Genomic DNA, 19076 nt, shown 5'->3' on the forward strand with positions numbered 1-19076 from the left:
AGGGCCACACGCATTGCCGTGTGGTTCCCACTGCCTTCTGGATATTGTCTTGCCAAGCCCTCCTTTCCTCCTCCTGGGACAGCTGGCCGGCCACGATGGTCCCAGTGCTAGTGTCTCAGTGTCATTCTCCCCCAACCTTGGCCCCACCCATCTGCACAGACGCTTCCGCCCTGGTAGCAGCCCTGACCCGCTTCTCCCACCTGGCTGCGGACACCATCGTCAATGGCGGTGCTACCTCCCACCTGGCCCCCACTGACCCTGCTGACCGTAAGTGGGTCCCAGGATGGCAGGTTCTGGCTGCCTCACTGGCTTGTCTCCCATGGGGTCTTTGTGGGGACTGTGTGGGGGCTCTACTCACGGCCCTTTCCCACCCTAGGCCTGATAGACACCTGCAGGGAGTGTGGGGCCCGGGCTCTGGAGCTCATGGGACAGCTGCAGGACCGGCAGGCTCTGCGGCACATCCAGGCCAGCCTGGTGCGGACTCCCCTGCAGGGCATCCTGCAGCTGGGCCAGGTGAGGCGCAGCTGAGTGTGGGTTTGGGGGGCTTGGCCCTGCCTCTGACCTCTGCACCCACCTCTGGGTTGGGCTGCACAGGTGTTTGTGTGTGGAGCCTGCAGCCTCAGGACACAGGGTGGGGACTATGCACCCTCCTCAATCCCTCTGGCCCCCAACCTCCATCCCAGGCCCTGTCTGACTCCCATCCTCTGCAGGAACTGAAACCTAAGAGCCTAGATGTGCGGCAGGAGGAGCTGGGGGCCATGGTGGACAAGGAGATGGCAGCAACGTCCGCAGCCATAGAAGATGCCGTGCGGAGGATTGAGGTGAGCACAGGATCTGGGGACTCCCCTCATTCCTGTGGAGATTTGGGGACTTCCGGCCCCAACTGGGCTGGGTACAGGCTGCACCCACTCCTGCTCTCAGCCTCCAGGCAGGAGAGCCAAGAGGGCTGGAGGCAGCCCTGGCTTTCCCGGGACCACAGTCCCCTCCTCCCCACCAGCTCACGGCTCTGTCATTGGATGCAGGACATGATGAACCAGGCACGCCACGCCAGCTCAGGGGTGAAGCTGGAGGTGAATGAGAGGTGAGCCCCCTTTCGTTCCCCAGGCCCGGCCTGAGGCAGGCTCCCCATGGCCCCTGAGGTTTGCCCCCAACAGTTCCACTCACGGGAAGGGAAGACCTGGGTAGGAGTAGACACGCCCTCCCCACCTGCTGAGACCGCTATGGGCCGTCCTGCCGAACAGCAGCCAAGTCTCCCCTTCTGTCCTCTGCCTCCCCCAGGATCCTCAACTCCTGCACAGACCTGATGAAGGTGAGGGGGCTGCAACCTTGGGGTGGGCTCTGCACCTGGAGGGCCACCAGTCACTGCTGTCTTGGTCTCGGCAGGCCATCCGGCTTCTGGTGATGACATCCACCAGCCTGCAGAAGGAGATCGTGGAGAGCGGCAGGGTAAGGGGCCTGGGCACAGTCCACAAGGGGCCTGACCCCCAGCCCAGGCCCACCTGGGCATGAGACCCCCACCCCCTACCACAGGGAGGCCTCAAGGATGCATCTTACGGCCAGAGTGAGGGGAGAAGGGCCCCTGGGGACCCCTTTCCACCTTCGGTGTCCATGACTGGCACATCCTGCCCTGTTCTCTCGTCACCACTAGGGGGCAGCCACACAACAGGAATTTTACGCCAAGAATTCGCGCTGGACTGAAGGCCTCATCTCGGCCTCCAAGGCTGTGGGCTGGGGAGCCACACAGCTGGTGTAGGTTGCCCCGGGGGGGCGGGCAGGGGGCTGCTTTCTGCCAATGGGAACAGTTTTCGGGTCAGCAGGGTGCTGGGAGTAGAGGGGGTGTGGGGTGGCTCCAGCTGTCCATGGGGTCAGAGACCCTGGCCCTGACTGGCCCTCGCCCCTCAGGGAGGCGGCTGACAAGGTGGTACTTCACACGGGCAAGTATGAGGAGCTCATCGTCTGCTCCCATGAGATCGCAGCCAGCACGGCCCAACTGGTGGCAGCCTCCAAGGTGAGCCTGTGCACCAACAGTGACACACGCGGCTCTGGGCTCGGCTTGGCCTGGGGCTCCTTAACTGCTGGCTGTGGCTGCCAAGCTCAGGGCTGCTGCTGCCCTGAGCTGGGAGACCTGGGCCCACCCTGACCCCTCACCCCTCAGGTGAAGGCCGACAAGAACAGTCCCCACCTGAGCCGCCTGCAGGAATGTTCCCGCATGGTCAACGAGAGGGCCGCCAACGTGGTGGCCTCCACCAAGTCAGGCCAAGAGCAGATTGAGGACAGAGGTGAGTGCCAGGCGCCGAGGGGAGCTGCCGGTTCCTGAGGCTGAATACCCAGATGTTCACCTACTTGCCCTCTGGCCACAGACACCATGGACTTCTCTGGCCTGTCCCTCATCAAGCTGAAGAAGCAGGAGATGGAGACCCAGGTAGGTCCCCACAGCTGCCCCATGACCTCTGAGCTCATCCCTTGGGTGAAGCCTGGACCGGGAGAGGGCTCCGTGGGGAGGCTGCGCTGGGCTGGGCTGAGCAGGCCATGCGGCTGTAGGTGCGTGTCCTGGAGCTGGAGAAGACGCTGGATGCTGAACGCATGCGGCTGGGGGAGCTACGGAAGCAACACTACGTGCTGGCTGGGGCAGCAGGCAGCCCTGGAGAGGAGGCGGCTAGCCGGCCCAGCACTGTCCCCCGAAGTGTGGCCACCAAGAAACCGCCCCTGGCCCAGAAGCCCAGCGTGGCCCCCAGACAGGACCACCAGGTGCTGTGAGCACTGGGGTTGGGGGGCAGTTCCTGGAGGGGAGTGTCATCCCTGGCCCCAAAGGGGCACATGGTACACATCCCTGGAGAAGTCAGGAACCACTGATAAGCCCTAGTGACATAGCATGTAGGGAGGGGCTTGCTCAAGGGAGAGGTGGGGCCCCGGGAGCCTGGCCATCACCACTGAGCCCCTCACCTTTGACTCCTGCAGCTTGGCAAAAAGGATGGTATCTACTCAGCTCAACTCGTGAACTACTAGGCCCCGCGGGGGTTCAGCAGGGCGGCTGGTAGACAGGCCTGGGCCTCTGCAGCTGCCCTGACAGGGCCGAGGGGCCTCGCCCTCCACTCGGGGCCCAAGCCTGCCACCCCACTGCCCAGATCAGCGTCCTCAAGGTCCCTGGCCCTTACTGAGCCTGCAGGGGCCTGGGCCACGTGGGTGGTGCTTCTGGACGTCTCTGTCATCTGCAGAAGGAACTTTGGGGTACAACCAGGACCTAGTAGGTCTGAGCCTCAACTCTTCAGGAAATACAGAGAACGTTTTTAATATTCTGAGCTAGAGCTCTTCTTCCTACATTTCTAGTCAGCACACTGGGACACGGGGCCAGCACAGGGCTCCCTGCCTTCTGGACTAAGAGCCTGAGGTTGTGGATGGACAGAAGGTGCACAGCCCATGCTGGCTGACGGGACTGGGGTCCACCATCCTGCCTGTGGCCTTCTTGGGCACTGATTCCACCAGGCCCTCCAGCTGCGAGGCCTCTGCAGACCAGGCTCTGGGTGGGCTGGAGGAATGTCATCCATTACTCCTCAGGCCTGGCCCTCAGACTTCTGTAATGGGAGTCCCCAGGAGGTGGTCAGATGCTGGAATTGGCCGCTTTCTGGGGAACGAGGTGAGACAGTGGCCCAGCCCTGCCTTAGCTCCTGGAGTCCCATTTCCTGCTGGAATCTGCAGCCACCCCTATTTCCTGTTTTCCATTCCCCCGTTCTGGCTGTGCCCCACTGCCCACCTGGGGGGGTAGTTTCCAGCCCTTCGGAGAGTGGGACCTTGGCCCTAGGCCCTCCAGCTCAGCCAGAAACCCAGTTGCTGGACCAGGGCCCTCAGGGAGGGGACCCAGCAGCTAGAGTGAGCTTTGCCTGCCCACTGGATTTGAACAAATGTGTGTCCCTTGAGCCCGAGGGGAGTGGCAGGAGGGGTGGGACCAGGCTGGGAGGACAGACCAGCAGCTGTCATGCCCTCCTGCACCCCCAGCCCTTTAGCCGTTCGCCCTGTGCTCTGGAAAGGCTACCAAATACCGGCCAAGGTCAGGAGGAGCAAAAATGAGCCAGAAGGAGCAGCCCCTTGGCTTTGTATTAGCCTTTCCTCCTGTTGAAGTGTTCTGTTGGCAATAAAATGCACTTTGTGTCACTGATGCCCCAGAGGGGCTGTGCCTGGCTCTTCAGTCCTCCAGGGACATGTGTTCCCTTGTCAGGCCCTGGCCAGGTGCTGGGTTGGGGACCCCATCGTGTCTGCATTTAATCCTAGAGCACTCGGGACTGCAGAAAGACTCAGCACGGCTGTCACTGGCTGTGCGTGTCCGCCTTCCATCTCTGGGAGTTTTTACACAGGAGGACAAGAGCTAGCTGCCTCCACAGAGGCCACCTCCACTCCAGCCTCGATGCCCACAGCCTCCCTGGGGCTCCCAGCAGTTGCTGACCCCCTCCGTGTGTCTGAGACCATGCCTTAGTTGACAGTTCCTAAGTTAAGGTGGGGACCCTGACTCCCAGCTGGCCTGGACTTGAGCCTTGGCCACACACAGCCTTTCCACTTACCAGAAAACTGTAAGGATGTTTAGTCCCTGGGTGTGTGGCAGCCTCACTCAATCACCCACTTTCTGCAGGAGCACATGCCAGAGGGAAGGCTGAGGCGGGTGGGCTCACCCTGTACTACCTCCTGCCAAGATGACTGGCATTTATGGAGAAACAGGACAGGTAAGGTCGGGGGGAGATCAGGCCCCTTTGCTGGCTCCTGTATGGCCTCAGAGGAGCCTCCCACCTGTGCCCAGGTCTCCTGGAGGATGAAGTGGGGCCTTTTGGCTTGGGCTGTGTAGCCAGGGGTGCTGTGCCAGGTGGCTAGGACTGTATGTGTGAAAGGGCTTTGCAAACTGACCATGAGGGCCGAGACCGACCCTGTTCCTGGGTCTTGTTTATATAGTGACATGGCTTCAGAAAACACAAAAAGAACTGATTCTCCCCCAGATACAGACCAAAGTCTGCAGGCACTGACACTTGACTGATCATTCTTGAGTCCTCAATGACCAAACCTTTTTTTTTGGGTGGGGGGAGACAGTCTTGCTCTGTTGCCCAGGTGGGAGTGCAGTGGCACTGACTCACTGCAACCTCTTCCCAGGTTCAAGCGATTCTCCCTCAGCCTCCCAAATAACTGGGATTACAGGCGTGTGCCACTACGCCTAATTCTTTTTGTTTTGTATTTTTAGTAGAAATACGGTTTTGCCATGTTGGCCAGGCTGGTCGCGAACTCCTGACCTCAAGTGATCCACCAAGTGTTGGAATTACAGGTCACTGCGCCCAGCTGAAACCTTTAACTGGAGAGGCCGCCTCACACATGCCGGGCTATAAAGCAGGAGCCTGGGGTCTGGTCTTGCTCCCCTGCCCTCTTGGACCCGCCACTGCCCCTCCCTGGTCATCCTTGTGAACGGGCCACACAGCGGGAGGAAAAGCTCCCACAAGCAAGGTTCATGAGCCACAAAACTGAAGTCCAGCATCCTCACTCGAGTGGACAACAGATTTAGCTGTAAGCTTCCTGGCAGCCACCGGGAAAAGAGAAACTATCACTTTTACTTTAAGGCAAACAGGTTTCTCAGGAAATGCTTCCCTCTTCCTCACAGAAGAACCACAGAAATTGCTGCTGCACATCCCCATAGACGATGATGTGCCAGGAATGGCAGCTTTTAGAGACAGCAACGGGAGCTTGCACTCATCTCAGTTCCTCAAGTCCCTCACAGGGCATCGCGACCCAGACACACAGCTCAGCTGCGGTGAAGACGCAGGCACACGCAGACGCAGACATGCAGCTTGGCCAGGATGGCAAGCACACGGGCATGGGCACACAGTGATGCAGGCACATAGCTCAACCAGGGCAGTGGGCACAGGGACATAGACATGCAGCTCAGCAGGGGCAGGGGGCACTCAGGGACGCGGCATGCACCTCGGCCGGGGCGGCAGGCACACAGGGACACAGACATGCAGCTCAGCAGGCGCATGGGGCACTCAGGGACGTGGGCATGCACCTTGGCCGGGGCGGCAGGCACACATAGACGCAGGCACATAGCCCAGCTGGCGCGGGGGGGCACATGGTGGACACAGACGCAGGCGCACAGCTCGGCTGGGATGGAGAGCACAGGGTACACTTCTGTAGCTCTCCCAGGAGGCAGCGCTGGCAGGATCCCCACCTCTCAGCCTAGAGAAGGAAGCAGCACCCACTGAGCTTTGGAGTGGGCAGAGGCAACTGCCTTTTTAAAACACCTGCTGGCAAGCACCCAAAGCAAAATGTCAGAGCCGCTGGTCCCCTCACCAAAACCCACCACAGAACATCCTAATGCGCTTACACCATTCACACAGCACATGGTGGCAACCTCAAGGACAAAGTGCAGGCACAGCCTGAGCCCCGAGGTCGCCTTCAGTCCCCTGCTTGGACAGTGGCTGTGATCCTGAAGACATGCTCTCTTACACACAGGACTTTCTGTCCATCACTGCTGTTTATGAGACTCTGGTGACAAACCAAGAGGGTAAGAGGCCCCGCCTTTGAGCCAGGGATCCCGGACAGGCAGAGATCCCAGCCAGCTTCCCTGCTGGAATTTTGATCACTGATGTTTCAGAACCACACACATCATGAACATCCACACCCCCAAGTAAATAAATGACAGGCCTGTTATTAATAATTCTCTATTTATTAAAAAGGGTCCTACAGCTTTACAGCCACAGCACCGGACACGGCCCTGAACAGCGACGGCGAGCCCAGCCAGGGGCCCCTTCGCAACGCATTTGGCTGCGACCGTGGCTGGGCTGTGGCATCCCTGACAGCGGCTGGTGGTGGAGGTATGGGGCGGGTGGCACCGCTCACTGGAGATTCACAGAACATGGCAAGCCTGCCTGACTGGCGTGGCAGTGAATCATCCTACACAACTTCATTTCCTTTAAGAAAACGGTTACAGTAGAGTTCAAGTCCGAGAGCAGGAATATAGTCATTGAGGACAAAAGGCAGTGGCCTGGACCGTGGCCCACTGGGACAGACCCCACTTCAGTTCTGCCTTGTCACCCTGGTGGCTAGGCACAGGTCAGGGCCCTAGATGCCTGACAAGTGACAGGGGAGGGGTGACCCAGAAGGTCCACGGGTAAGCACCTGGGCCTTTTCTGTCAACAGATGCCGCTGCCCACTGCTGGGCCCTAGGCCTTCAGCACATGTGGCACGTGAAGATGAGGTTCCACGGGGGTGGGGAGAAGAGCAGGTCCAGGTGGTTGGAGCACAGCCCCGCCCCTCAATCCCGTGGGGTGGGCTTTCTCCAAATCTTTACCACCACCGCCCTGAGGCCCAGCTACTAGCCAGCCAGGGGCAGAAGATACTGGCTAAGGATAGCCTGGGTCAAGGCAGCCGGACATCTTGACCACATGTAATAGGGCAATGAACTTGGACAAGCCCTTCAGAGAAAGCAGAGCCGCCAGGGGCCCTGCCCAGCCCCTAGCAGGTGTGAGTCCTGGCACCTGGGGAACTAAGGCACAGCACGGACACCCGAGGGTAGGAAATCGCATCCGCTTCATCTGCATTTCAATCTGCTCAAGACAATATTTGCATTTTTTATAAAATTTCCCTGAATGGTCTTGGGAGTGTCAAAAAATTTTCTTTTTCAATATAAAACAGGAAAATCACACATGTAGTAAAAATATTGGGGGATTATTTCTTCATAGAAACCTTCGGGGCCGGCTCGAGGCAGGAGGGAGAGAAGCAGCTGGGGACACGATTTGCTGTGCAAAGTCCCGCTCGTGCGGTCCCCTCTCACACCGGTGGCCATTCTCCAGCCTCTGGACTCGGCAGTGGGCCCAGTGCAAACTTTGCTTGTGGCTCTGAAGCAAGAGCAGCAGCCAGGTCAGGCGGTGACTGTGATGACCTCTCCCCAACAGATTCAGTGAGCAACAACACAGCTGCAGATGGCAGCCGGCCACAGCACTCTTCCAGGCTGGCTGGCGCCCACCCACCCTCACCAGGGCTGCAGCGGCCACTGGGTGAGACACACATGACTGTTTTTTGAAAATAAAATAAGTATCATGAACCATGCTCATTAAATAAAGCTGCAATGGGAGGACCACGATTCTAAAAGGGAATGAGGGAAGACGCTTTGTCTCTTCCCAAACATGAGTTCGTCAACACTAAGATACTTAGACATCACACAGAGAATGCAAACCGATGCGACGCGCGGGTGTCAGGCGGCGACCCGGCACACACAACTGCCTCGGTGCCCAAAACCTGGGCTTCTACTACTCACCACTGACCTACAGTTCTAAAACCAGATAGACACGCTGGCCCAGGGCCCTGGAGCCCTTGGCACAGAGCAGACCTCCAGCCTCCCTCCCATCTGCAGAGCGCAGCACAGCAGGCGGAGGGTCTCCCAGGAAGGACGGCTCTGGTGCTCACTGGAGGATGAAGCCCGGCTGGTGCGGAGGCAGCCGGGGCGGGGGTCTCTGAGGGAGAGCTGGTGGATACGGGGACACGAACTGTGCAGAGAATCCTTGCTGAGTGGGGAGCCCCACACGCGGGGGCAAGGGCGGACACTGTAATCCTGGGTACGGCACAGCCTGTCCCGAGGCCATGGCCGTGGTGAATGGGGTGGCTAGGCGAACTGCAGGCACCGGGGGTGGTGGGGGGGGGATGCGTCGAGGCGCAACAGCGGGGGGCCCACTGGCCTCTGGGGCAGAGTAGGGAAGGGGGGCAGTAGGTGCCTGCTCGGGCAGCCTGGGTGGCAGCGGGGCCAAAGCCTGTGGGAGTCTCTGCCCCTTCAGCACCATCTCCTGGAGCTTCTCAATTTTCACCCGTCGCATGTGGGCCAGTTTCCGTTTGCTCTGATAGACATCAATGAAGGAATCCAGAGGAAGTTCTCCATCCAGAAACTTCTCTGCCATGTTCTGAAAAAGGCAGAAACCTGGTTACAGCAACAGACAAATGGGGAGGACGCTCCCTTCATGTCTAGGCACAAGGACAGGCAACGCCCAGCTGCTTCCAACACCACCCCTCCCTCTAACCTCCAGAGGGCCCCACTCCTACTCCAGATCCCAGAGGTCATGGGCTCAGGCTGACCTCAGCACAAGCTGCCACCAGGTGGAGCGGAGGGCAGTCCTGCTGCGCACACCACCACCAGCGCAACAGGCAGAGGCCCAGGAGGAGCTGGCCTTTGGGTGAGGGTCCCAACTCCTGGGTTCCAGGCCTCTCTTGAGCCCGCTGGAGTCCAACATCCCCTTGCCTTCACCCAGCCACACTCTGACTGGCAGACTCGCCCTGGGTGGGTCAGCAGGACAGAAACGCCTGTGCCCGCCAGGCCCCGCCAAGGCCTCAGTTCATCAAACCCAGCCCTATCTTGGCAAGATCCTGCCGGCCCAGCCTGCAACTGTGCAACATTCGACCTTGACTTGTTTCCTTATCACCTGGCAAGGCTAAAGGCTCTAGTGCACAGTTGGACCTGTCCCAGAGGCTCTGTAGCCCCCAGCTCACGCACGAACCATGGCACGTGGTGATTTGCCACTGGTCCCAGGGGCTGGGGTTCACAGGGTGGCACGCATGCCCTCTCTTGACCCTCCCTCAACCCTGCCCTCACTCCCCTTGCTGCTCCCTGGACCCCAGCCTGGCACTTTCCCCAGCCCACACGCCAGGCTTCCTGCTGGCATGCAGCCAGGTGGCACCACCTAGGAGGCACCACCTCCTGACTCTGCCGGTGCAGCACTCCTGGTTTCTGGAGACAGTGGGCCCACTGACAGCCCAAAGTGACTCAAGGATTCCACCAAGGCTGGCTGGCTTTACCTCGGTGTCTTCCTCAATCTTCGCCCCTTCTGCTTGAAGAAGTGCTAACAGGGTCTCCAAGGAAGCACTGCTAGACTGTCTGTCTGGAAGAGAAGCAAGAGGCATGAAAGAGTAAGGGAGGCTGGGCGCGGTGGCTCAAGCCTGTAATCCCAGCACTTTGGGAGGCCGAGGCGGGTGGATCACGAGGTCAAGAGATCGAGACCATCCTGGTCAATATGGTGAAACCCCGTCTCTACTAAAAATACAAAAAATTAGCTGGGCATGGTGGTGCGTGCCTGTAATCCCAGCTACTCAGGAGGCTGAGGCAGGAGAATTGCCTGAACCCAGGAGGCGGAGGTTGCGGTGAGCCGAGATCGCGCCATTGCACTCCAGCCTGGGCAACACGAGTGAAACTCTGTCTCAAAAAAAAAAAAAAAAAAAAGAGTAAGGGGTGTCCAGGTAAAGCCCTTCACAACGCCGCCCACACAGACCACAGTAGGATCGCATCTTCCTTTCCAGGAAGCTGATGCCTGAAAACCTACAAGGGAACAAGTGCACTGAGCCAGTGCCTGGAGTCAACATCCCATGTCGGCGCACCCCCGGGGTTAGCGGCTGCCCAGAGCCAGCTGCTTCCGAATATGGAGCAGTGACAGGGCCATCATGCCACTTTGTATTTCCTTTACGTTTTGAGTGATAACTTACATCGAGTGTACACATCTTAACTGTGTAACTCAAATTTCCATGTGTTTAACCCCCAACCACCACCACTCTGATTCAGACAAAGAACGTTTCCTCCGGACACCATCATGCCCGCTGCACCTATGTAACCCCTATGCTGGCCTCCACCACCACAGAGGAGCTCCGCCTGGTCTTGAACTGACATCCTGCAATAAGGCAGTATAGGACATACTCTGCTGGATCCTTCCACTCAGCACTGCGTGTCTGACACCCTGGCTCTGGTCGGTGTATCAGTTCATGTCTGTTCAATGCTGTGTAGTGTTCCATTGTATAAATATACTTTATTTGCCCATCACTCTGTAGATGGACATTTTAATTGTTTCCAAATTTTAAGTAAGGTAATAAAGATACAACATTCTTGTACCTATCTTCTGAGACATGAATGTCCATTGCTTTTGGGTGAACACTCAGGACCAGAGCCGCTGACCTGCAGCGTATGCACACTCCTAATTTTAGAAGGTACTACCCAACAACTTTCTCCAGGTGAAACGGAAAAGGAGCCGGCTGCAGTGGCGCGCTCTAAGTCCCAAATGACCCAGGGACACTCCTACCAGCAGCAAATGCATGGCACCTCCCCAGCACTTGCAACTGCTGGTCTTTCTACTTTAGGTCATCCTGGTTTGGGTGTGTGGCAGTACATTTTTAATAAAGTTAATGGAGAAGATGACAAGATGATAGCAATAGTGACAGACATCGCTGCTGCAGAAGGTGATTTTTTCACCCAAATTCTTTTTTTTTTTTTTTTTTTTAAGGGATGGGGTCTCACTCTGTCACCCAGGCTGAAGTACAGTGATGCAATCACAGCTCATGGTGGCCTCAACCTTCAGGGTAGGTGGGACTATAGACGACTAGCACTACTCCTGGCTAATTTATTTCATTTCTTTGTAGAGACATAGTCTTGCTCTGTCACCCAGGCTGGAGTACAGGGGTGCAATCATAGCTCACTGCAGCTTCAACCTCCAAAGCTCAAGCAATCCTCCCTCCTCAGCCTCCCAAGAAGCTAGGACCACAGGCATGTGCCACCACACTCAGCTCCAACTTCCCTTTTTCTAAATGTCCCTTTCATAGCTATCAAAAGCACTCAGCATGCTCAACGATATTCAATTTTGATGTCTCCTCCTAGTGGCTGTAAATTAAAGTGTGCCATTAAAGTGTTCCAGTGATGGGTGTTTTTCACCATTAACAAACAGCATAAGACAAATGGGCATACAGCATAAGAGATTTGTTGAATATTGTACTTCTGAAAACTGCTTTCTTTCTATGCTGTTTAGAGAAGGTGGAGTCTTGAATTTTAAGAGTGGTTAACCCTCCTCTTCTAAGCTGGTGACTGCTGAACTGGCTGGCTTCCTCCTAATCCCCAACCCCTTTTCCAGTAACTGCCCCGAGGTGCCCACGTTGCTGCCACCTGCTCCACGCTGCAGAACCTGGAGGTGTGCATGGGCCTGGGCTGACCTCCGCAGCCACCGCCACTGCAGGGCCACTGGGAGGAGGGGGCAGTCCTGCTATGCACCTCGTCCTTCAGAACTGCAAGTGCAGAGAGGCTGCAGGTCTGGGGCTTCCATATTATATACATAAACTGGTCAATACAGTGGCTCCCGTCTACAAGAGCAGTGCTTTGTGAGGCCAAGGCAGGAGGATGGCTTCTTGAGTTCAAGACCAGCCTGGGCAACACAGCAAGATGACCTCTCTACAGAAAAATGAAATAAAGTAGCTGGCTTGGGGTAATGCACACCCGTAGTCCCAGCTACTCAGGAGGCTGAGGCGGGAGGATCACCTAAGCCCAGGAGGTCGAATGGCTGCAGTGAGCCATGGTCATGCCACTGCACTCCAGCCTCAGTGACGGAGCAGGACCCTGTCTCTAAAATAAAAAAATAATATACATATTTCAATGACTCTACTTCATTGCAGTGGAGTCACTGTTTTAATCTGAAATTTTTCCTTAATATTTCTCTCCTGGCAGGGCAATAGCTTGAAAATGTGTCCTTCTCTCAACTCTTTATTCTTGAATGATAACCCATAAAAAGTTACCTAATTTGGTCTTCTTTATCTGATAGGCTTCAAAGAGAACCTGGAGTTCCTGGTATTTCTGGGTCAAGTGTGCTTTCAACGTGTCCAGCTGCGGCTGGTAGAGAAGGTTTCCTTCTGCCAGGCTCCGGTTGCTGGCAAGTGTCATTTCTTTGTTAAGCTGAACATTCTGTGTCTGCAAGGAACACACAAGATGGTGAGAAACGAAAGTCTATCAGTTCCCAGGCAGACCCTGGAGGTCCCCACACGCACCCCAGGAGCCTGCTGCATCTGCTGCTGCCTCACTGGTCTCCACGGCTGGCACCGCATGCCAAGCAGATGCTACAGACCCAGAGCCAAGACCCCTGGTTTCTCATTTGGATGCTGCTACCCATCGTAAAGAGTGAGGCTGACTTCCTTCCAGCACGTTTCCAGGACAGGCTTTGTCCTGTGACTCCATGCAGAGCCCTCCCTGCCAGGGCTGCACTGTGACTCGAGCTCCTTACCACAGCCATTGTGCTTGCAGAAATAAACAGCTGTCACAATTAAGAATTCGATTTTTTTCAAAACAAGTTTCTGCTGCTCCAGAGGAAGTTAAAGAATCACTTTTATCAGCAGGAGACCAGTTGGCATGATGTCAATGCAGGCTCCATAAGCTGGCTTAGAGGTCCAACCAGCAAGCCGAAGAGACCCTGGGAATTAACTGTTTCCAGCTACTCTGGTTCTCTCCCATGCCCATCCCAGCTCTTCGGAGCCTTCCATCATCTAGCTGTTGGTGGATGAGCAAAGCCGACCAAAAGCTGGGGGAAGGGGAGACGTATTTTGCCCAGCAGGGGTTTCATTTTGCCCTTTCAAGCAATGACAGGCTACACTGGTAGGCAGAAAAGAATCCGTCTGCCCAAAACTTAGGGGATAAAGAAAGAAGTGGAAGGTCTGAGAAAAAAGGCAAAAAACTCCTAGCAAAACTTAGCCAGAGTATGTTTAAAGAAAATAAAAGCCACAAACGCATCGGTACCCTAGTTCCCTTTCCACTCACTCGTGATCGGCTTCCTCTACCACAGCCTAGCCGCCGCTGCCTTCCGTACTGTTTCAACAGCACTTGATTCCTTACCCAGTGTGTGTCCCCATTTCTCTTTAAGCAGCTCTTCTTCAACTCCACCCCAGGCATCTCATTTTCCCCTTAATATTTTCTACCACCCCACCCAATCTATTTTTGCTGCTACTTCCTTCCTCTTGGTAGCTCAAGTATAGATTCCTGGCCATGCTGCCTCCGCTCCCCACCCCCAGTCATACCCACTTATTGCTGTCATAGTTCCCAGTGCGATCACAGAAGTGCACACGCACCATACACACAGGGAAGAGGCTCAGGGAATCGGAGAACAAAGAAAGAAGCCCTTGGATCCCTGCCTCAATGAGGAGATCCCTAACGCCAGTAGGAGGCTCCTTTCATTTCAGCAGACAGTGATCTGCATCTCCAGACCGACAGCTTCACACAAGACCCTAAAGATCAGGCTCCGTTGAAAACCGACAGGATTTACATGACAGTGGAAAAGCAAACCTCTCTCTCCAGACTACAAAGTAAAAGCCAACAGTGTTCCCGAAACGTGGGCGGTAGAAATGCTTTCATGTCTTCTGATGCTTTTAACAAAAAAGGAGACTCTTGGGACTGGAAAGACCCAGTTTCACCGGGGTTCTGGTAAGCAGTGGGGCTCCCGTCACCCGCTTCCCCACCCACAGGGCGGGTCTCCATGGGCTTTCTATGTCAGGCCCTGCAGAAGCATCTTTCCTTCCATTGTTAAGCCATTTAAAAGAACAAACAAAAACCACCGTATGGCCACTCTGGAAAACAGGCACTTTTTAATGAGGCTGAATCTGTAAGTACCCTATGATCCAGAAATTGTGCTCTTAGGCATTTATCCCAGACAAATGAAAACTTACGTTCAACAAAAACCTGCACATGACTGTTGAGAGCAACATTTATTCCTAACAATTAAAAGCTAGACGCAGCCCAGGTGTCTCTCAACAGGTGAATGGTTAAACAAGCAGTGGGCCAGCCAAGCCACAAAATACCACTCAGCAATAAAAGGAACAAACTTGACTGGCGGAACTGATAACGCTCCAGGGATTCACACTAAGTGAAAACAGTCAACCCCAAAGGGCCATCCACCCACGACCCTGTGCACACAACATCCTTGAAATACAAAATCACAAAAATGGAGAACAGATTAGCGGCGTGTGTGTGACTATAAAAAGGCAATGAAGGGTTAGGGTCTGAGCTGTCCTGATGTTCTGTGTCCTGGCAGTATCAGTGCCCCGAGCCTGGTGCTGAGAGTGCACTGAATTTTACCAGATGTCACCGCTGGGGGCGGCTGGGAGGAGGGGACACAGGATCTCTCTGTATTATCTCTTACAACTGCATGTGAAACTACCAGTATCTCAAAATAAGTTAACCATAAATACAACCACCAGCCACTGCTGAGCTGGCTTTCTCCTGCTGGTCTCACCTGATGGATGAGGAGGGGCACGTGTTCCAGGCTGCACTCAGGCCCCACAGCTCTGTGCGCTCCAGCATTCTTACTTCAATCAATTCTTTGTTCAATAAATGTTTACTGAGCAAGTATCATCTGCCATGCCTGGGTTTAGGCACCGGGAATTCTGAGAAACAGGAGTGCGCCCACCCTCAAATAAACTGAGTCAACATAAATGGACCCAAACTCATCAGCCCTGATCTGTGAGGCCCCAAATGGCCTGGTCCCCACCGTCCCTTCCCGGTCAGTTCTGAGAAATCAGGTCCCTGACCATCCTGCCTACACCAGCAGCCATCCTCTGTCAGCACCCACTTCCATGTCATCGTAACTGTCAACTCTGTTGTCTCAATCACTGTCTGTCTCCCAACACTGAATACAGAGGACACACTTGTCGTCTTTAGCATCCCAAGCACTTTGCACACATCTGCCACTCAGTGAAGATCTGTTGAATGAATCAGAGAGCCCCCCAACCCTAAAAAGCCAAAACTCACTCAAAGCCAAGCCTGGCAAATAAGGGAGGTAACAAACTGGAGGAATTAAAAACAAGCTACATTTGTCTAGTGCTGAGTGCCTCAGATCCTTAGAAGCACTCACTTCAGAGAGTCACTAGAGACTGAGTCTGAGTGAGGGTCTCACACCAGACCTCACGGTAATTTTGAAACAGAATTTCCTCAAAAGTCCTCAGTCAAGGTAGCACACAGCAAGTGCAGGCCTCCCCACAACCACTAGAAAGGCGCACTCAAGTCAGCACCGACATTCCAGCAGGCAGCCTGGACTACTACACAGTAGTCTCAGCCTTGGTTGTGCCTTACCATCCCCATTTATTTGGGAGTATGGGGGCTGCTGTTAAAAATTTCAATGCCCAGGCTGGGCGCAGTGACTTAAGCCTGTAATCCCAGCACTTTGAGAGGCAAGGTGGGCAGATCACAAGATCAGGAGATCGAGACCAGCCTGACCAACATGATGAAACCACATCTTTACCAAAAATACAAATATTAGCCAGGCGTGATGGTGTGCACCTGTAGTCCCACCTACTTGGAAGGCTGAGGCAGGAGAATTGCTTGAACCCGGGAGGCGGAGGTTGCAGTGAGCTGAGATCACGCCACTGCACTCCTGCCTGGGTGACAGAGCAAGACTCTGTCTCAAAAAAAAAATCTCAATGCCCAGACCAACCCCTACCCATCAAGCTCTTCAGGAGGGGGCCGAGGTATGGATATTGTCTTCAAAACTCCCTGGTGATACATACCGCTAAGCTGAAAACTTTTGGTTTAGTTTCACCATAAAAATATATCTACAAAGAAAATCTTATTTCCGTAGGGTTTAAGTCAAGTCAAAATCATTTGTCCTACATATTAGAAAGTCCTAGAAGAGAGGAACACAAGGAAGCATGAACTATAATAAAAAGACAACTCATTTGTCCACATTTCTGGGTTCTGGGGGAAAAAAGACAATTTGTTCTGTATGGGATGCAGAAAGCCACCAGGCATCAAAAGAGGCCAAATAAAACACTGAGGCTGGGTGCAGTGGCTCACACCTGTAATCCCAGCACTTTGGATCATTTGAGGTTGGGAGTTCGAGTCCAGCCAGATCAACATGGAGAAACCGTGTCTCTACTAAAAAAACAAAATTAGCCGGGCATGGTGGCACATGCCTGTAAAATCCCAGCTACTCAGGAGGCTGAGGCAGGAGAATTGCTTGAAACTGGGGAGGCGGAGGTTGCAGTGAGCTGAGACCACAGTGAGCCGAGATCGTGCTATTGCACTCCATTCACCCTGGGCAACAAGAACAAAACTCCATCTCAAAAAAAAAAAAACTCCCACTGAGAAGTGTTAAACTGGCAGTGATTTTTTAATATCCTTTGGATATTCAGATGTTTTTATATATAAATATGATAAATTCTTTTTTTTTTTTTTTTTTTTTTTGAGACAAGAGTCTCACTGTGTCACTCAGGCTGGAGTGCAATGGTGTGATCTTAGCTTACCGAAGCCTCTGCCTCGTGGATTCAAGCGATTCTTGTGCCTCAGCCTCCCCAGTAGCAGGGATTACAGGCGTGCACCCTGCCTGGCTAAATTTTTTTGGGTTTTTTTTTAGTAGAAACGAGGTTTTGCCCACATTGGCCAGGCTGGTCTTGATCTCCTGACCTCAAGAGATCCACCCGCCTCAGCCTCCCAAAGTGCTGGGATTACAAGCATGAGCCACCACGCCCAGACAAATACAGTAAATTCTAAGTGGCCACCCAGACCATACCCACAGCACCCTGCAGAACAATGGTAGTGGGGACAATGGTCCGGTTGCAGATGCTGAAGGTGGATGTCTTTTCTTAAGCATTGGCTAAAACTCTTCAGCACTCATAGCCTGCCCAGAACACACCCTGGATGCTGCATTTAATGTAGAAACTCTTTCTTCAATCTTTCCGTTGTTCCAGTTGGGAATAAAAGGGGAGGAGAAACACCAGCCTTGTTCATTTGCAAAGCAAAGGCAAGCTGGCCAGGACAGGCCTGGAAGGCCTCCACGGGAACAGCACACACCACTCAGCAAGGCCCAGGTGGCAGCCACTCCGGCCACATACGCCCGACTCTCCACCCCTCTGAGACTGATTCCAGCCTAATGTCTGTGACCAAATCTGTACAGTAAATCTGAGAATGCTTAGGGAGGTATTTTAGGAAGCAACAGACTAAACCAACAAACAAAAATTTAAGTTGCCACTATGTTTGTCTTCATGGTAGGCACGAACAGATACCTGAAATTGAAAACAGTGCTGCCAACCTCTTGATCGTTCTCATGATCCTTTTTCTTAACCATAGAAAAGTCTTTTCAGGAAATAATCTCTCTGTGGTAAAGAAACATTCTTATAAATTTACTCAGTTTCACTTCAGTTTCCACTTCTCATAAGTGAAGAAAAATGAGATGCCCAATAGCAGCAATTGTAGTAGGATCCGGCTTGTAACAACTTATTTCTGTCACCTATCTGTGCATAAGTGCAGAGGGCTCCCTGGAAGCATGCTCACCCCAGGGTAACAGCAGCAGCCCCTGAGTGGTGTGATTTTTTTTCTACTTTCCGTTTTCTACTTTTAACAATCATTATAGCAAGCGCACATAACTTTGTAGTAAAAGGGTTTTTTTTAAGTTAAAAAAGTATCATATATACTTATCCAGGCAGAAATGTGGAGGTCTCTCTCTTGAGATGCCTACATTAATATATGTAGCTCTCTCAGAACACGCAGTCTGGCTGGGCGCGGTGGCTAACACCTATAATCCCAGCACTTTGGGAGGCCAAGGCGGGCAGATCACTTGAGGTCAGGAGTTTGAGACCAGCCTAGCCAAAACAATGAAACCCCGCCTCTACTAAAAATACAAAAAAAATTAGCCAGATGTGGTGGCAGGCGCCTATAATCCCAGCCACTGGGGAGGCTCACACAAGAATCGCTTGAATCTGGGAGGCGGAGGTTGCGGTGAGCCAAGATTGCGCCACTGCACTTCAGCCTGGGCGACAGAGTAAGACTCCATCTCAAAAAAAAAAAAAAAGAATACCACACACTATCTCAAATGCACGTCATTATTTATTTGGGCTGGGGGAGTGTGGTAGAAAATAAACTCAACAAGAAAGAAAAGAGATCTACACTCCCCTCTGCACATCCATAGCTGCAAAGGAGAGGCACCCAGGGCAGAAGCAGGGATGGGAGACCGCCTGCAGCTCTGCGGCCAGTGCTAGGTCAAGGGTGTAGGTTTCCGGTGGATGCTTTCCAGACCAGACACTTCTACAATGTGAAATTCTGATTCCAGCTGGCCAGAGTCTAGCTTCTTCATCTGTAATTATAATTGTGCCTTCCTAAACACAAAGGCAGACAAATCTGCCCACATTTCCAAGCTAAATCTTCTTCATGAAAAGATACTCATAGCAGTTCTTTTTCACCCCTTCAGACTATAATATAATCCTTATAAAAACTAAGTAAGTGACATGACTGAATTAGGTTAGCAAACTTAAACCAATACATGGGAATCCTTAATAGCACCGTAAGT

At 53.8% G+C, this 19076-nt stretch overlaps 2 protein-coding genes across 5 annotated transcripts in view; one reads left to right on the forward strand and one right to left on the reverse strand.

Annotated features, from left to right (window-relative positions):
• Positions 1 to 4152, forward strand: part of HIP1R (huntingtin interacting protein 1 related) — a 27834-nt gene extending 23682 nt beyond the window's left edge. For 2 of the 3 annotated variants that reach the window (XM_032242890.1, XM_032242871.1), the window contains exons 21-32: positions 160 to 267; positions 377 to 513; positions 711 to 821; positions 1023 to 1081; positions 1279 to 1309; positions 1384 to 1446; positions 1649 to 1749; positions 1903 to 2008; positions 2156 to 2279; positions 2361 to 2422; positions 2542 to 2748; positions 3328 to 4152. In XM_032242890.1, the coding sequence (XP_032098781.1) occupies positions 160 to 267; positions 377 to 513; positions 711 to 821; positions 1023 to 1081; positions 1279 to 1309; positions 1384 to 1446; positions 1649 to 1749; positions 1903 to 2008; positions 2156 to 2279; positions 2361 to 2422; positions 2542 to 2748; positions 3328 to 3387 (1169 nt within the window). In that variant the 3' untranslated portion in view covers positions 3388 to 4152. Of the gene's footprint in view, positions 1 to 159; positions 268 to 376; positions 514 to 710; positions 822 to 1022; positions 1082 to 1278; positions 1310 to 1383; positions 1447 to 1648; positions 1750 to 1902; positions 2009 to 2155; positions 2280 to 2360; positions 2423 to 2541; positions 2749 to 2958 lie in introns of all 3 variants that reach the window. The other variant, XM_032242882.1, reaches the window with a different exon arrangement.
• A 2520-nt stretch (positions 4153 to 6672) lies between these two features.
• VPS37B (VPS37B subunit of ESCRT-I) overlaps positions 6673 to 19076 on the reverse strand; it is a 31676-nt gene continuing 19272 nt past the window's right edge. The window contains exons 1-4 of one of the 2 annotated variants that reach the window (XM_032242927.1): positions 13640 to 15975; positions 12553 to 12724; positions 9808 to 9890; positions 6673 to 8918 (exon numbers count right to left, since the gene is read on the reverse strand). In XM_032242927.1, coding sequence (XP_032098818.1) covers positions 8427 to 8918; positions 9808 to 9890; positions 12553 to 12724; positions 13640 to 13696 — 804 coding nt within the window. In that variant the 5' untranslated portion in view covers positions 13697 to 15975 and the 3' untranslated portion in view covers positions 6673 to 8426. Of the gene's footprint in view, positions 8919 to 9807; positions 9891 to 12552; positions 12725 to 13639; positions 15976 to 19076 lie in introns of those variants that run through there. The other variant, XM_032242916.1, reaches the window with a different exon arrangement.

Source organism: Sapajus apella, unplaced genomic scaffold (genome assembly GCF_009761245.1).
Source record: "Sapajus apella isolate SASKATOON/1434 unplaced genomic scaffold, GSC_monkey_1.0 scaffold2, whole genome shotgun sequence".
In the NCBI taxonomy this organism is placed as follows: Eukaryota; Metazoa; Chordata; class Mammalia; order Primates; family Cebidae; genus Sapajus; species Sapajus apella.